The sequence below is a fragment of the Labrus mixtus genome, chromosome 19 (genome assembly GCF_963584025.1).
Source record: "Labrus mixtus chromosome 19, fLabMix1.1, whole genome shotgun sequence".
In the NCBI taxonomy this organism is placed as follows: Eukaryota; Metazoa; Chordata; class Actinopteri; order Labriformes; family Labridae; genus Labrus; species Labrus mixtus.
The window spans coordinates 4,704,660-4,720,402 of NC_083630.1; the positions used below are offsets into that span (position 1 = coordinate 4,704,660).

At 41.7% G+C, this 15,743-nt stretch overlaps 1 protein-coding gene across 2 annotated transcripts in view; it reads right to left on the reverse strand.

Moving 5' to 3' along the window:
• Positions 1-8,383: 8,383 nt before the first annotated feature.
• Positions 8,384-15,743, reverse strand: part of mkxa (mohawk homeobox a) — a 28,407-nt gene continuing 21,047 nt past the window's right edge. Inside the window, exons 6-7 of one of the 2 annotated variants that reach the window (XM_061064490.1) lie at positions 11,043-11,076; positions 8,384-10,905 (exon numbers count right to left, since the gene is read on the reverse strand). In XM_061064490.1, the coding sequence (XP_060920473.1) occupies positions 10,701-10,905; positions 11,043-11,076 (239 nt within the window). In that variant the 3' untranslated portion in view covers positions 8,384-10,700. Of the gene's footprint in view, positions 10,909-11,042; positions 11,077-15,743 lie in introns of both variants that reach the window. The other variant, XM_061064489.1, reaches the window with a different exon arrangement.

Below are 15,743 nucleotides of genomic sequence, written 5' to 3' on the forward strand. Positions count from 1 at the left end.
AAGCTGCGACAAAACCTAGTAATGAGCTGAAATTGAAACGATTTTGGACGCCACTTACAAAAGCCTCATAGTGACGTCGAGCTGCTACTTCCCCCTGAGGTAAAAATCTAGGAATGTCTTCGACAACAGGCCCTGTAAACGTGGAGGGATGATACATCGACCTCAATGAGATACTGTCTGTGCAACTTGCAAACCGTGCAAGATTCCAATTTTCTGAGCAGCGCAATCCATCAGACTGAACCCAACGTTTCAGTGCCTGGTTGAAGGCAAAACCTCACACACAACGGGCAGTCCTATCAGCCCTGGAGGACGATCTCTAGAGGGCAAAGTGGCTCTACTGGTGACACCACAGAATGTGAAAACAGCAATCATGCAATCATGGCATATGGTGCTGCCATGAGTGGTATTTTTGAATTATGCTGCCTCTGAGAATGGCAACACCCAAACTTCATTCATAGAAGCTGAAATAAGACTGCAATGAGAGGGTTCCTCCAATGCAAAAATAATACCTTTTAAAACTGAAATATATTTGAAGCATCGTGATCATGACCTTTGTCTCTAACACCAAGCGTCCCGGAACAGAAGGTCCTCTATTTCCCAGTTTGACTTCTGCTAAACTAAGGCCTTAACCTATACTTCCAACTTTTCTTAGACCTCCTTATCACAGGTTGCAGCTTTTAGACTTAAATATTTGCAGGATTTGTTTCATTAAGAGGATTTTTGGGGCCTGCAGGAGACAACAATCCCCGTACTTTACATGTACTACAAAAAAAGACATTTATTGATTGAAACCGGAGAAATAATCTGGCGTTTGAATTCTAAATCTAGAGTTTATTATCCCAGTAGATAGTTTGAAGCAGTTTAAAGGAGGAGAAGTAAGGTATCTTACTATATGATCAGACATTAAGGAAACATGCTATGTTGAAGTGCTGGCTTCTCTGACAACAACGCAGCAGCCAGTATGTCCTCCTTCTAACTTTAGATTCTGCTCCTGAATGCTCTGGATTTGTTTGGACCAGAGAAGGTAGGCGCTTTTAAGACACCCCCACATGGCCGTTTTGGACGCCTCTCGGTTTGCCAGATATGAGAGCAGTTATCAGGTCAACAGGTGTTGCAGAGATGGAAGCGGTCAAGAGAAGTGGTTCAGATAGAAGTGATTGTACCCGACCTAAAAAGCCTCTGCATGTTTCTAATAAACTCCACGAGCAGAAACGTGCTCAAACTAGGATCAATATTGGAGATGCTTTTGAAAAATGGAGAGAGGTTAGAACACAGAAAGGTTTACAGACCCATACAGAGCTGGATAAACACTGAAGCTTCAGAGTCCACCACATGGCAACCTGTGTGAGCATGGACTCTAGAGAGTCAACTTAGCTTAGAAATAAAAGTCATACATCACAAAAAAAAAAAAAAAACTAGCAAGGGCCCTTTACAATTCTTTATTTGTCAAGATCGATTTTAAATTTTTTGTTTCAGAAATTATGCCATTTTTACCCAATTCGTCATGTTGTGTCTCCTCAGACTTGACCCTTGTTGGAGACTGCTGACCTGGAACTGACACCTGGCTCACACCAACCGCAACATGTTTGGACTTAACTAATCTAAAACATTGGCAGTCTGAAAAAATAAAACATTGTTTAGTAGTGATTGTTGAATCTGAATAAAAGATTGGGGAAGGAAAAGGAGCCAAGCATGCTCTGATGTGAGGTAGCATTTCAAATCTGAGTCATTGACGTTCCTTGGCCGGCCCTTTGGACCTAAAATGAGATGCTCTTTGGTGGGCCTGCATCCCTTGAAGCAAGCCATTTGTTTGTGCGTGCCAAACAATGACTATGAATGAGCTTATGTCTGAGTAGTTTGAATCTATCTGGGGGTAATTTTCAAACACTGAAACACTGAGATGCTAGCTATCATCGGGGGGATTTCATGTGTATATGAAAACAGATCTGTCATCTTAACTTTTGTTTGCACCAAAAGAAAGGAAGTACCAGTTCTCACCCCTAAACTCATGCATCATTCTGCTTTCTCCAGGTTCCTCTGCTGTGGTCTGATCCCTTGTTGGCAGCCGTGCGTGATCTTGGACACCAAGCTTCTCTGGGTGGGGGCTCTTTGTTTGTAGCAGCTGTTTAGCCGATCTGTCTCAGGAGCTCAGAAAACGGGCAATTACCGGGATTTAGTCCGTCAGGAAACAGCTGAGGTGCTCGTACGGCCGTGCTGCTGCTGTTGCCGTGACTCTTGGATGGATTCAGACACGGGATCTGGTGAGGAAATTCACAGGCATTACCCTCCGATAAACAAACAGAGATCTGTGCATGGTGGGCTTGTTTGGATGTTGGAAGGCGATCATGAAAAAAGATCAGGCTAACCTCTGGAACAACAGCGCTGAACATGAGAGCTGTTATGTTGCACAGCTTTGTGGTGAAACGGTCACTGGGATCATTTCAGTTTACAGCGAAGAGGAGGAAACGTTTTGCGTGATTGCAGTTTGTGTAAGCGTTGTCTTGCCTACGACACGGTGCAGCTGATGAAATCATGAGAATAAAAACATGACACCAGGTATCCACAGAGAGATTTCCTGCATTCCCTCACCCCTGAAGACCCAATCCTGTTTCATCTCAGGAAAAACCGTCTCTCTGTATTTCTGTGAAGGCAGTTTACTCTGGCAGCTAAAGCAGAGTGTTTCTAAACCATCAACGTTGATCTGTTCCCCGGTCAGAAAAAACGTGCATGCCTCCACAGTCTGCTCTTAAAAACTCTACTGACCTTTTTTTTTTTTTTTTTTTTTTTTTTTTTTAAAAACTGGCATGTGTCACCTTTTTCCCAGTTTTTGTTTTCAGACCGTCTTACAAAACAAAACAGGGATGATGTCCACCTGGAAAAACAGCCAGCATGTCCTCGTTTGGCCAAACTCAGCATTTACTTGTGGTTCCATGTAAGCATAGACCTCTCCTTATTGTTTCTGGTGGTTTCTGAAGAAGTTTATTATGAGAAATGAAGACAGGAAATATTTTTCAACTGCCTAAGGTTAGCTCAACACAGACTCAGAAACTGACTCTTTGCAGCAGATCTGGATCCAGAAGAAGAGTAGAATAATGGAATCAAGAAGACAAACAGGGATATGTTTTGCTGAGAAGACAGTTTTCATCAATGCATAGAATAGATGGGCTCTTTTGCTGCATACACTTTCATTACAGCAAGGAAAAAACAAACGCTGATAGAATGGCATGAAACTTTGGAACCAATTTTCTCTAAATATTCGCTAACATCAGTATATCCTGAGCATGCAGGAATTTCTTTCAAATGTTTAATGCATTTTACAGTTTATATTTAGTCAAGTGGAATTCTGGGATTTAAAAGACTACTATTGGATTTTTTTAAAACCCTTTTTTTTATTGTTTTTGCAGCATTGCAGAGAGGATCCCTGCAGAGATGGACTTTTTTGTTGAGGTGGAAGATGATTTTTCGACCAATTTATTTTGGTTATTGGTTATCTTCAAACAAAGATACAGAAAGAAGAATTGCTCTCGGTGTATGTCTGGTTGATCTTAATCCAAAAAAAAAGGGATGGTGATGTTGCTTTGTCGATATTTTTAGTTTGTTGTCTGGATCACAATTGTTTTATCCAGGCAGAGGAAGCTTTGAAACAAACATTTTTTTATGGTATTGCTTTCCTTAACTTAGACAGTTGCTCAGTTGATCAGAAAGAACGTGAATGCAGCTCAATTCTATTTGGGTGAAAAAAGGGGAGAAAGTTGCTTTATTCCAAACACATAAGAAACAAATACAAAGACAACAAACTGTTCACAGAGCACATAGCTTCTTCATTAACGTTATTCATTTAGTCAGTAATCTGTAGAAGCGCTGCTCAGAGTAATTCCTCTTTAGAGTTAGCTATCATCATGTGAAGGTTCATTGTATCATGCGAACTTAAACTGCTCTCATCTGCAGACATGCCCTTTGGGAGAATGTGCTAATTTAACGGGTGTAATTTGTCTGTGCAGTAATAAGGCTCCTCTGACCCTTTGTCTCCTGTGTGATTAGCTCCGGTTCACGCAGTGTCCGTGATCTGAGCAGCCGCCCGCACGCATCACCTCCTCAAACATCCATGGAGTTGCAGCTGATCCAAAACAGCCCCAGTCCCAAAGTGATTGCAAGGCCGGACCAAGTTTTTAATCAGTCCATTCTTTCAGGAATCTAACAATTAGACTCAGCAATTTTTCTCATATTTGCGTCCAAGGGCAGGAGTTAGCATAAAGACAAAGTCCTGGCTCCAATGAACCGAGGGCTCCGCGGAGCATCCTTCACAGCAAGGCAACTAATTAGTTCAGCATGCCACAGGGGTCAGATTTCCTCATCAAATGGGAAATGATTTTCAGAGCGCCTGCGTTCTTGGATTTCATTCCGTGTGGTTTGCCCGATGTCAGTGACGGTGAGTTTCTGATGAACTAAACGGCCAAGGTGAAAGTCTGGAGTCTGTCAAGTCTCGGGCCTCGCCAAGCGGGAATCTCCGCTTGTCCGTCCCATACGCCGTGATGACTGTGCAGTTGCATGACTCCCTTTTCAAATCTTTCAGCAGTAAAGAAGGGAGGCATGCAGGAAAAATTAGAATCCATAAGCAGCATGGAATATCACTCAGGTTCTAAATGGAAAAAGTGTCTCAGTGAAGTTTCACCGGCTCAGAGAAATGAGGGAACAAAGGTCAACAAGCCTGATAGGATTAATTCAGGAAACCTGTCCAAGTTGATGTTCAAAGGAAACTAGCAGGGCAACTTGTTGAAGGATTGGACATATCATGTACTGAAGTGACAATATAACAGGAAACAGCCTCCAGCACTCCAGGACCCCTAAAACCAGCTCCTTTTAGTGAAGACGTGGAGGCGTCTAATATCTGAAAGTTTCTTTTATTCTATAGTTAAGAAATATAATGCATAGTAAAAGTATGATCGTACAATGATTTGTGAAATATGTATAAAAACATAACAGTGTATTTGTTACAAAGATTTAAGCGAGACTGATTTTAAATATGCACACATAAAAAGAAGCTCCATGTGGATAGCATTCATTATATTCACTCCATTTTCCCTCTTTAGTCATTTGTGATGGTTTGATGGTTTCCTGAGATCTCAACTTATCTATCTCATTATCTCAGGATAACGATACTGGTTGTCCCATTATAAAGGAGTAAGTTCTCTCGTAATCTGGAGATAACAAAGGTGCCTGAAAACGAGTTTTGAAAATAGCTTCTTCTGAGAGAGTGCAAAAAACAGCACCGTCTCCGATGTCGTGTAAACTGAAAATATGCAATTCCTCTGAGAACAGAACATTTTCACACATGCACATTACGGTTCCAGTAAAGGTGGACAACAATGGTAGACTCCCGAGTGCTGTTTGAGCCTAACAACGCTTCTCCAGCGGAGTGTAGATTTACTGCACCATCATTTTGATCAGTGGAGACGCATAATATATTGAATATACAGTAAATATATACAATATTGAATCCACCTAAAGTCCTGGCTAAGGTTGGCCAAAAGGCGATTAGCACTTTTTGTATATTTACACCTCGTGGCTCTAAATCAGTGGTGTCCAAACTTTTTTTCTTGCGAGACAAAATTGTCGTGTTAGAATCGCTCACGGGCCACAGGTTTTGTTTTTTAAGATATAGTTGAAAAAATAGTAAGGCTTTGTAGATCAGAATCAAAAGGCTCGCTAAAGAAACCCTTTAATAAAAGGAAATCAAATATTTAGATTTCTTTGTTCTACTTTATTTGTTTTTTTTCTCAGAATCAAGCCTGTAACGTGGTTCATGTTTTTGGAAAAGCTTTCTGCATTTAGCTCAGGTCATTAAATGGTTAAACTCTCAGTCCGCTTGTTTGCAAAAATGTTGCACACGTTTTTTTTCATAGTTTACAAAAAAATTTGGAAAATAGTAAAAGCTGTAGATTAAAAAAAACAACAACATACATGTTACTGAACATTTTCTATTTTAGGAATATTGTTCAGCCCTTGTTAACATGAAAAAGAAAAATAAGATAATGTGCCAATCTTAATCAAGGCCTCGGGCCAAAATCTTCTGATTCTTCATTTGAAGTCACGGGCCGCAAAAAATCCCCTCAAGGGCCGCAAATGACCCTCGGGCCGCACTTTGGACACCCCTGCTCTAAAAGATGAGTATGTGTGCATGCTCATGCTGTTTCATTACAAAGTCATGCAGCCAACTACTGGCCAGGCATGTGAACATTTGTATTTGTTTTGTGTGGACCTGTGTGCATGGTGGTTGTTATCAAAAAGACTGAATGCAGAAAACTTTTCATTTAGCTCGTTGTTTTCTAAAATGATAATTTCAATCTTCTGGTCAGAGACGTTTCTACAGCTTTTTCCCAAAATTGTGTGAGGAGAATAAAACTTAACCAGCCACAAAATCATTTTTATACTCTTAAATCTCTTCATGCAGTCTTGTGAGCTGTAATTTCTTTCTGGTTCTGTCTCTCCTGACGTAAGAGGGGTCTCAGACTCGGCTTTGTGGCACAGCTCAGGTTCAGAAGGAGCGGCGGTGGCATGGTAGAGCCATTAATACACAGGGAAGAGAAAGAGGACTGAGCCTTGAGGCAACAAGACACACCTAGACATATGAGACATAAATTCAGTCTTCCCCTGGCCTCCCTTAGATACCCACAGACTCATAAATTGCACAAAGGCCCGGCTGTCCAATGGCGCTATCATACAGGATCCCAAATACCACAAGTGTTAAATTATATGTACAGACATATCCACAACACGACAGCGGATATAGAAAAACCCAAACTTTATAAAATCTTTACTTAAAACTGTTTATCTCATGCCACTGGTGCCCTCTTGAACTCTGCAGAGACAGATTTGAATCCGATCCCGGGTCAAACAAATAAAGCAAAACTTCCAACATCCTTCTTAAGGTAGCAAAAATACACAGCAGAGAGGAGACGCTGGGGCCCAAACCACTAATGTGTGGGATGTGGTTGATGCAGATCACTGCTGTATACATTCAGCTCTTCCTATGGTTTGTCATGATTAGTTTGTTTAGCTCTTAAAAAACCACCCCGCCCTGTGTGCCCCAAACAAACATCCTCTGTATTGTGCTCCGTGTCAAGATGTGGCCGATGGTTAGAATTAAGATTTCAGCCTGGTGACAGCAACAAAGAGAAACTTTAAGAGCTCAAACGGGGCAACATTTGCGTCTGTGCATTTGTGATGTGTCTTCCCTTTGAAACGATGAACACACTCACAGCCCCTGCTTCAACTCAGAAGCTGTTCAGAAATTGTGATGAACAAAGAGAGCACACAGGTTAATGACATCACTGAATTAAGAGAATGACTATGATTGATCGTCATTTTGTGTGATGTAATGTTATGTTACTTTAAACTAGTTTATAGGAACAGATACATAGATTCTTTTACATGCATTACGTGTTTTCTTTGATATGCTTGTTGTATTTTATGTACATTTTATAGGATGTATTTTTTATGTATATTTTGTTTGTTATGTTGGTTTTATGGAAGAGTGGTTCTGACTTTTGTGGCAGCTAATGGGGATCAGAATAAAAAGGAATACTTACTGATAATGATGACGATGATTTTGATAATGAAGCTATTCAGGATGGTTTTGATAGTGATTAATACTCTCAACACCACCCGTCCATGTAGTTGTAAATGAAGATATATTAACTCTGTGCTCTAACTGGTCACTTCCTGTCAGCTCGTGTGTGTCTGATCAGACTTAAAGCGGTTTGTTTGCACTTCCTGACGTTGTCTCCTCCTCTCTAGATCCTTGCTTGAGATGTACTTACTCTCTGATGTACTGTATGTTGCTTTGGATAAAAGCGTCTGCTAAATGAATTGTAGGTGTCCCTCCACACATCTGGAAGCTATCCTCTCAATGTCTCCTCTTTTGGCTGCCTTCGACCCCCCCCCCCCCCCTCCCCACAACCCAAATTGGTCTTCAAGGCAGCATTTGTTTTGTATTTTAATATTAAAAAGGAAAGCCAGTTCTAAGATGCAGTGCAAAAGGAGTTTGCTCGTATGAACAAACTCAGAAAACCCCTCAGCTCTGCAGAGTTTGTATTCATTCAGGATTTTTAACTGATGAGAAGACTTTTCGTATTTTTTATATTTTTGTATATATCTTGTCGCCCTGCACTGAATGGTAGCCAGACATTGACTGTTTGAAAAGGTGGAAAAGGGGTATACTATGTCCAAGATACTCAAACCGACAAATCAAAGTTGTCAAAGTGATGTTTTCAACCAGTTTGTGTTCTAATATTATTTGTCAGAGGATAAAATGCCAACGTTGAACCAGTAAAAGCTTGTAAAATCTAATAATGAGAAATGAATAAAAGAAGAATCCTTTCATTTCATCAGAGGTTTATTCATTGCTTTGACCACCAAACATCTGTTTTTATAAAAGAAATTTTACATGAGAGCAACAAAGAGATATGCATTTGGTCATTGGATTGAAAATCCAGTCTCTATCAAAACAGACAAAAAGAAAAAAATCTCAATTTATATAACTTAACAATAAAAAAACAAACTTTCTTTGTCTTTACAAAGTCCATAATAATAATTTATAGGCTTTAATACAAACCATGACTTTCCATTTGTCAGCATGGTGAAAGACGTGTACAGTACCAAAGTCTGCGGGAACTTCTTTGTTCGTACTCGTTGTGTCATTGTCGGGGAGTGTCTGCAGGTAGGATCAACAAAGGCCGCCACCGCGACTTGCTCCTTCTCCTTCCAGCGAGCAGGTATCGTGTGAGGTGTGAGGGTCTCGAGTGGTCCAGAGGTTCAGAGGTGCGATTAGAAACACAAGGCAGCCGGCCCGGCACTACCCTGCAGCTACCCTGCCTGGATCAGGTGTATAAAAAACACATGTGGCAGCCCAAAAACCCCCGCTGCATAAGCAAATAGTGCCCGGGGATTGGCTAGTGCGATTGATTTCATTTTACATCCATAGGCACGCTAAGAGGAATAATATAGGCTTGTCCTTCATCTCTTTAACTTCACTTTGAACAAAACTTCTCAATGGAGGCTGTGTTTTCTGGTAGAAAAAAAATAAGAATTAAGTGCAGCTTTTTAAAAACTGTTTGCACATTCAAGACACATAAAAGGGTCAAAGAGTCTGTGTTTGTGCAGCTCCTTCAAAGTCTTTGACCAGAAGAACAGTCTGGGTTGTCAGGAAAAAAAAAAGAAACAAACTACACAACTTATAAAGGAGTGTACATGTTGACACACATAAACAGTACCTTGAAGATATACATAACATTAAGAAGTCAGCACAAGAGCGCCAACTTCAGTTTCTCCCACAAGTCCGTCTTCTTTTTCTCCCACTTTGTGAACTCGGCTTCCTTTGCTGCAAACGTTTCTAACATGTGCACGAATACTTTCTGCGTCAGAGATTCTTTCCATCGGATGACGAGAGGAACTCTTAATGCTGCACGGTTGAGTGAAAGCAAGCACAAAAGTTCTGATTAAAAAGAAAACGACCACACATATACACACTGACAGTAACAAATACTCTGAACACTTGCTTGGCCGACACATAGATAATACTGGAATGTATTTTTGAAGACAAACCAAGAAACAAAAGAAGAGTAAGGGGGGGGGAGAGAAAATCAGACATTTAAGTCTCTCCTCTGGCTTCTTGTAAACAGTAATTTGAATGTAATGCTAAACAGCTGAGAGGGCTGAGGATCAAACGGCGTGCGGAGCTAATGGTGGCGTTCCTTCTCTCGTTCACTCTGAGTACAAACATGTGAGAAGGCAACAAATGAGTAAAAAAAACAACTGATAACGCAAAGCGAAAACATCCCTTTTAGGTCATGGCATTCTTCCGTCTGAAGAGATACTGAGCTGAACCTTAAAGCACGTATTTACATCTACATGGGTTCCAGTATGTGACTTCATCGGGGTCCAGCTGAGCGCTTGTGCACATTTCAGCCATTAAAAAAAACACTGATAAGAAAGAAGTCCTTCGCTGGTTGATGAAATCCAAGGCCGAGATGTGGACAAGGTGGAGCATGCTGGCTGCTTTTCCGGCTGCAGCTCAGAGCGAGGCCGGCCGAGACAAAAACAGTGTTCTGTTAACGGTCAAAAAGTGAAGACTCCAGTCAAAACAAGCACAATGTCTTCAGGGAAACACGGCTGGGTGTGTGTTCTGTGAGTGTGTGCATGCTGTTTCACTTCATCAACGGGTTGTAATCGTGAGCTCATTCCTTCATGAAGGCACAGGATGTTTTCACGGCTGTGACTCTAAACTAAGTCGAGGAGGCACATCGTTTGCATCGACCACAGCCCGAGAGTGGATCATCTAACAAATAAGAAAGGCACTTTGGCAAAATACACATTTTGTAGAATAAAAAAGAGGAAATAAAAAAGAATCACAAAAATAAGTTAACATTACAAAAGTGTCTTTTTTTAGGAAATACTGCACCGTCAACGCTTGTCTGTCAAATCAAGCCAGCAAAAAATAACGATGGTCAAGGCCTCTGTTTGCACTTCATCAGACGACAAAAAGAATAAGAGTTCTCTTTCTGTTCTCACTTCCTCCTTAAACAACAGTTCTCCTCTCTTTCTCTGAAGCGGGGGAGTTTATTTGGACTCCGGCGAGTTTCGCTGGAGCAGGAATGTTTGCTGGTTTTGCATAGAGAGAAGGGAGAGTGACATCAAGGGGGCTAATATTTCTGCACCAGCGGCACTTTGACAGTCTTAATCTCTGCTATATGGGAGGACTTCTGGATGATGCAGCTGGTTGTTCCGGAGGCGCTGTCCTTCCCCTGCGCCAAGTTGGTCAAGGCCATAGCGGCGTTGATCTCCCTCCAGTACGTCTCGTCTTTGCCCTTCACCCTCTCCTTCTGCGCGGCGACGACGCCACCGCTGCTGCTGATGATCAGCGATAAACGTGCGAACACGGGGAGGAAAGAACAAAACAGAGAGAGAGGGATAAGTTAGAGGTCAAGTTCGGCTTGTAATGAAAGAAACACAGGACGTCATCTGGACGGAGAAGGTCAACTTACTTGTCACATTTACTTGATCCATGCTCTGTGGTTTCTGAAAGCACAAGAGGAAAGAAAAGGTGAATTTTTTGCAGAATTCTCCAGGATCAATGAGAGTTTATTGAAACCTAACTGAACACAAAGGGCTCAGGAAAGATGTGTGTGTAAGGTATTGTGTTAGGTCTTGCACACACACTGTCCTGGTATGCAAACATGTGTTGCTCTGTTTTCTCTCTTCACTCAGACGCTGGACCAGAAATACTTATTTTTTTTGCAAGAAGCCGTCAAGAAACAAGGTGACTAATGGGATTGAGTTGAAAGACGTTTCTTATGACTCATAAACTCCATTCTGTAATATTTTGATCAAAAAACAAATGGGCCCGGGCCAGTGTAATTGACTTGTCTGAGGAAATCAGACTGAATGATTGAGTGTAAAAAGATTTGAGGGGGGAAATCAGAGGACAGCAAAGTGAGTCAGGGAGAGAAGATGGATGCTCGCTTTTGATTCTGGTGAAATGGGAGCAATCTCTATCTCATATGTAAAACATTAGCGGGGAATAGCAAAGTCATTAAACGATGAAACCAAAACTTCTCTTCAGGGCAAACAGTGTGTTTACTTCAGAGAAAGACCATGTGCACGTCGGCGTATTAGCGCTGAACCTGTCTCGAGTCTTGGGTCCAGATTGAGGTATAGGCCTCGCCTGGCAGTGGATGTGATGACACAGGCTTGGCGGTTCATGAGGCATTAAAAGAGAGCAGAGCGTCTGGATTTTCTAGCTGCGCAGCCTCCGGGCGCTCGCTTAAGTTGACTAAACAAACAGCTAAGGCCTTCTGAGCCTTTAAGGAGTTCAGGTGTAGCTGATTGGTTGACATAAGAATCTTCAAAAGAGAAGCAAATTCTCTTGAAAAGTATATTTAGTAGCAGGGATGTGAAGAAGAATTTAAAAGGGGGAGGGGCTCAAGCAGAGAAAGGGCAACTCAACCCGCCCGCACATTTGATTTTTATCAGTCATTAGAAAAAAAACATTCAAAACTGACTAAGAAGTAACAATGTACTAGAGCGGTATGATACCAACATTTAATAATATGATAGATAGTTCCAATCAAACAATCGATCGATACCTGTTTCGATACCATGGCAATAAAAACATTAACTCCTGGGCAACTGACTTCGAAAACATCTCACTCATACTCATTTTTCTTAGTGTCACTCCCTCGACCACTCACTCTCTCTCTCTCTTACTTTCACTCACAGTAACTTATGTGTCCCTAGTCTGTCTACAAACCCCCCAATGATGAGAAAAGTCCATCCTCTCCGTCTTCTGTCTGCTCCACTTTTCAGAAAATGTGTGCTCAAGCAGGCCGTTTGGAGATTTTCCCTTCATGACATCACAAAGGGCAGTAACCCCTCCCCCAGGTGGGTGACACTCCCACAGCTAGGTGTTTGTTCTGCCCTCTGAGTCTGCCTTCTCACTGTAAACAATAGGGCATGGAGCGAGAAAAGCCAGAGCCACCTGAGCCCTTCCAGAGAGGGGGCGTGGTCAGACACAGCTCATTTACATATTTAAAGGTACAGACATAGAAACAGCCTGTTATGAGCAGGGCTGAAATAGAGGGGTTTATAGACATGATCAAATGCAGGATCAGAGTGGATTTTTGGCAAGAACCTTTACAGACATGATTCGGGGAGCTCTGAGACTTATTTAAACATTTTGAAAAGGAGGAGAATATGTGACCTTTAAATCCTCACACTATAAACCACTGCCTTTGTTGTCTATCTTTTCTAAGCCAGTTTGAGGGTACCAGTTTGTCTTAACCCGGCCCTCTGCGACATATCGTTCCCATTTTCTTGCATTAAGGTTGTTTCTTCAAACTTGCAGCTGTCAAACCACAAACACAGCACCCAGGAACAAATTGTCCCCTGCACACTTCTCCATGCCACATTTTCCAGTAAAGCAAATGTGAAAACCTGAGCTGCCATTTTAACGAGGCCTTCCCTACGCCACCGTCGCCGCAACACACCCGGCGACAGGCGTTAGTGACGGTTCCCTGCTGCAAATGAAAATCCGCACCCGTCATTTTCACTTGAATTTCAATCCTATGATAGTTAGAAGGGACTGGAAAAAGGTTGCACGAGGACACTGTGTTTTGGGTTTAGCATCGTCGCAGACAGCCACAGAGGCGGAGAGCCAAACGCCTGCGGGCGTCGGAGAAAGCACACAAAAGGTTTTTACCGTTCTGCTTTGTCACCTCTAACCTCGCCTAAGCCCTCCTTGGAGTTTCCAAAGACCTGGATCCAGTGTTCAATCTGCCATAAGCACCTAATTATCCCCAATGTATTGCTTTGTTCCTCTGTTGTTTTCCAAAAACGTTCCCCTTTAGTATGACCCGTGCCGAGATTTCAAGGCCTCGGGCTAATAGTGGCCTGATTATGAAATTTCCTGTAGTTTTCCATTTGTTTTCTAATGGGTATATTCCACAGAGAGAGACAGACTTCACTCTGCACAATTTTCTCCTGGAATGTGTGTGCACGTGTGAGAGGGAGATGAGGACATGATAACCCAGACGTACAAACCACAGAATGAGATCTTAGGTTTTAGTGCGTCAAAGCGTTGAGACTAAATCCACACGTTCTTGTCTGACCACAACTCCCTATTGTCCGATCTTTCCCTCGGCTTTTATCGTGCTTTATCAGTGAGGCCCTTTTCTCTCTTTATTGATATTCATTCGGTCCCCGGGCTTCTGTCCTCTGCTTGTTCTGTCTCTGCTGCAGGAATTTGCTTTGACACCTCCCGATCCAGGCACTCGAGAACGACCATTTTCGTGCAGCCCAGCCAACACAAATGTTTCCTGTCCATGTTTTAATCAAGTTTCAACCTGTCCTCTTCCTTCTTCCACAGTTTCAAAACCCTTGATAATATCAATCTCTTCGTCTTCTTTTCCTATTCTCTATTTTAGCCCTCTTCCCGATCCACTCTTTTTATTGTTGCAAGTGCTTGAAAGCAGATTGTCCCTGATTAAAAATATGCACCATTCTCCATGATCACAGCTGTGTAATTACAGGAAAATTACACTGTTTTTAAGAGTGTTTTATGTCCCCCCCAAAATATATTAGGTTAGTTTTACTGCTGCGGTGCTAGGCGTATAGATCTGTTGGTGGCAGCAGCACGAAGGTCAGTACCAGCCACATCAACAAAAACAGAAGAAAGTGTCTCTTTGTGTTTTGTGGACTTTCTGTGGGCTGTGAAGTACAGTGTGTGCGAGTCTTTCCATCCACAGCGTTAAGCGTTTCCAGTATGTGTGAGGCAGCCACTGTCCAGATGCTCCGATGTTCAGAAACATACAAAACAGTGTTTTCTAAAGGTCTCTGGCAGGTAGAGAAAGTGAGGATGTAGAGCTGATATATAGGGCCACCCTGAGGACCCCTCCCCCTTTGACCATGCACCATTCTCTGCACTCGGGAACCCCAGGACCCCAAGATCTGGAAATGCACCACTTCATACAAAAACTCCATTTCCAAAGCTCTGTGCCTAAAACATCTAAAAGTCAGATTTTTGAAAACAAAAGCTGCGCCAAAGACTCAATAAATCTGCAATAAATCACGAAGAGTCTTTTATTATTTTCATATTCTTTTTTCCACCTTTTTTTTCTTGCTCTAATACTTTGCTACTGAACACTCGGTCACACTTTACTGTTTCCTTTGGGCTTCACCGACAGCGGGGTTTCACGGACCGCCACAGGGGAAAAGATAAAGAGTTGGACGGTTTCTGGAGGCATGCTGGAAGTCTAAAAAAAGTAGCTCAATTTACATCACCTCAAAATCATGGAGGAAGAGCATTTACAGAAAAAAGAACCAAAAGTCTGAGTAGCTCTAACAAAGCTCGGTGAAAATGAGGGAAAACAAGCCGCGGTGGACAAATGAGTGAGGGAGTGAGGTTACACCTGTTAAGAGGTCTATTCTCATCATTACCATCTGGAGCTGTTGTTAGCAACATTCAACAATAAACAAGGCGGGCTCTGTTGCACAAACTGAGGGCTGGGCTGAATTAGGCAGACAAATAAACACAAACACACGTACACACATTTGATACAACATTAAAGCTTCAGGTTTTGAGTTGGGCTTAGAATAAGTGTTAATTCTTACACCATCAAATGTCTCATGCTGCCAAAAACATCCGAGGATTTACAAAGTTTCCATAACTAAAAAAAACCAAGTGAATGAAGTCCTAAAACAAAACACAATAAATGAAACAGGGATGACTTTAAAGGATAGTCATTTTGTTATCTTTTGAAATGAGAGGACTGATACCACTGTCAAGTCTGTGCATTTACTATTCAGGTAGAATAGATAGAGCCCTTTAGTTTAATTTAGCTTAGCTTAGCTTAGAGTGAGACTGAAAGCAGAAACAGCTAATCTGCTTCCAAGTTCACAAATACAACTACTTTATTGTTAACTATTAAACTCTCAAACTCTCAATTTCTTATTTCTTCATCATTTGGATCACAACCCTTTAGTAATATGTTGGACTTGTTTTGGCAATCAGAGCAACCAGGTGCTAATAAAATGTGTTAATAAGTTGACTTTAGAGCTATGGAGAAAAACTTGGAAAAGACAAATCTATGCTGAAAGAAGGACAGCAAATATCTATCTTTCAAAATTTGAATTTCAAAGTTTGTTCTCGAACTCAGATTTGGACGTTTGCAAAGATTTCTCAACTCACA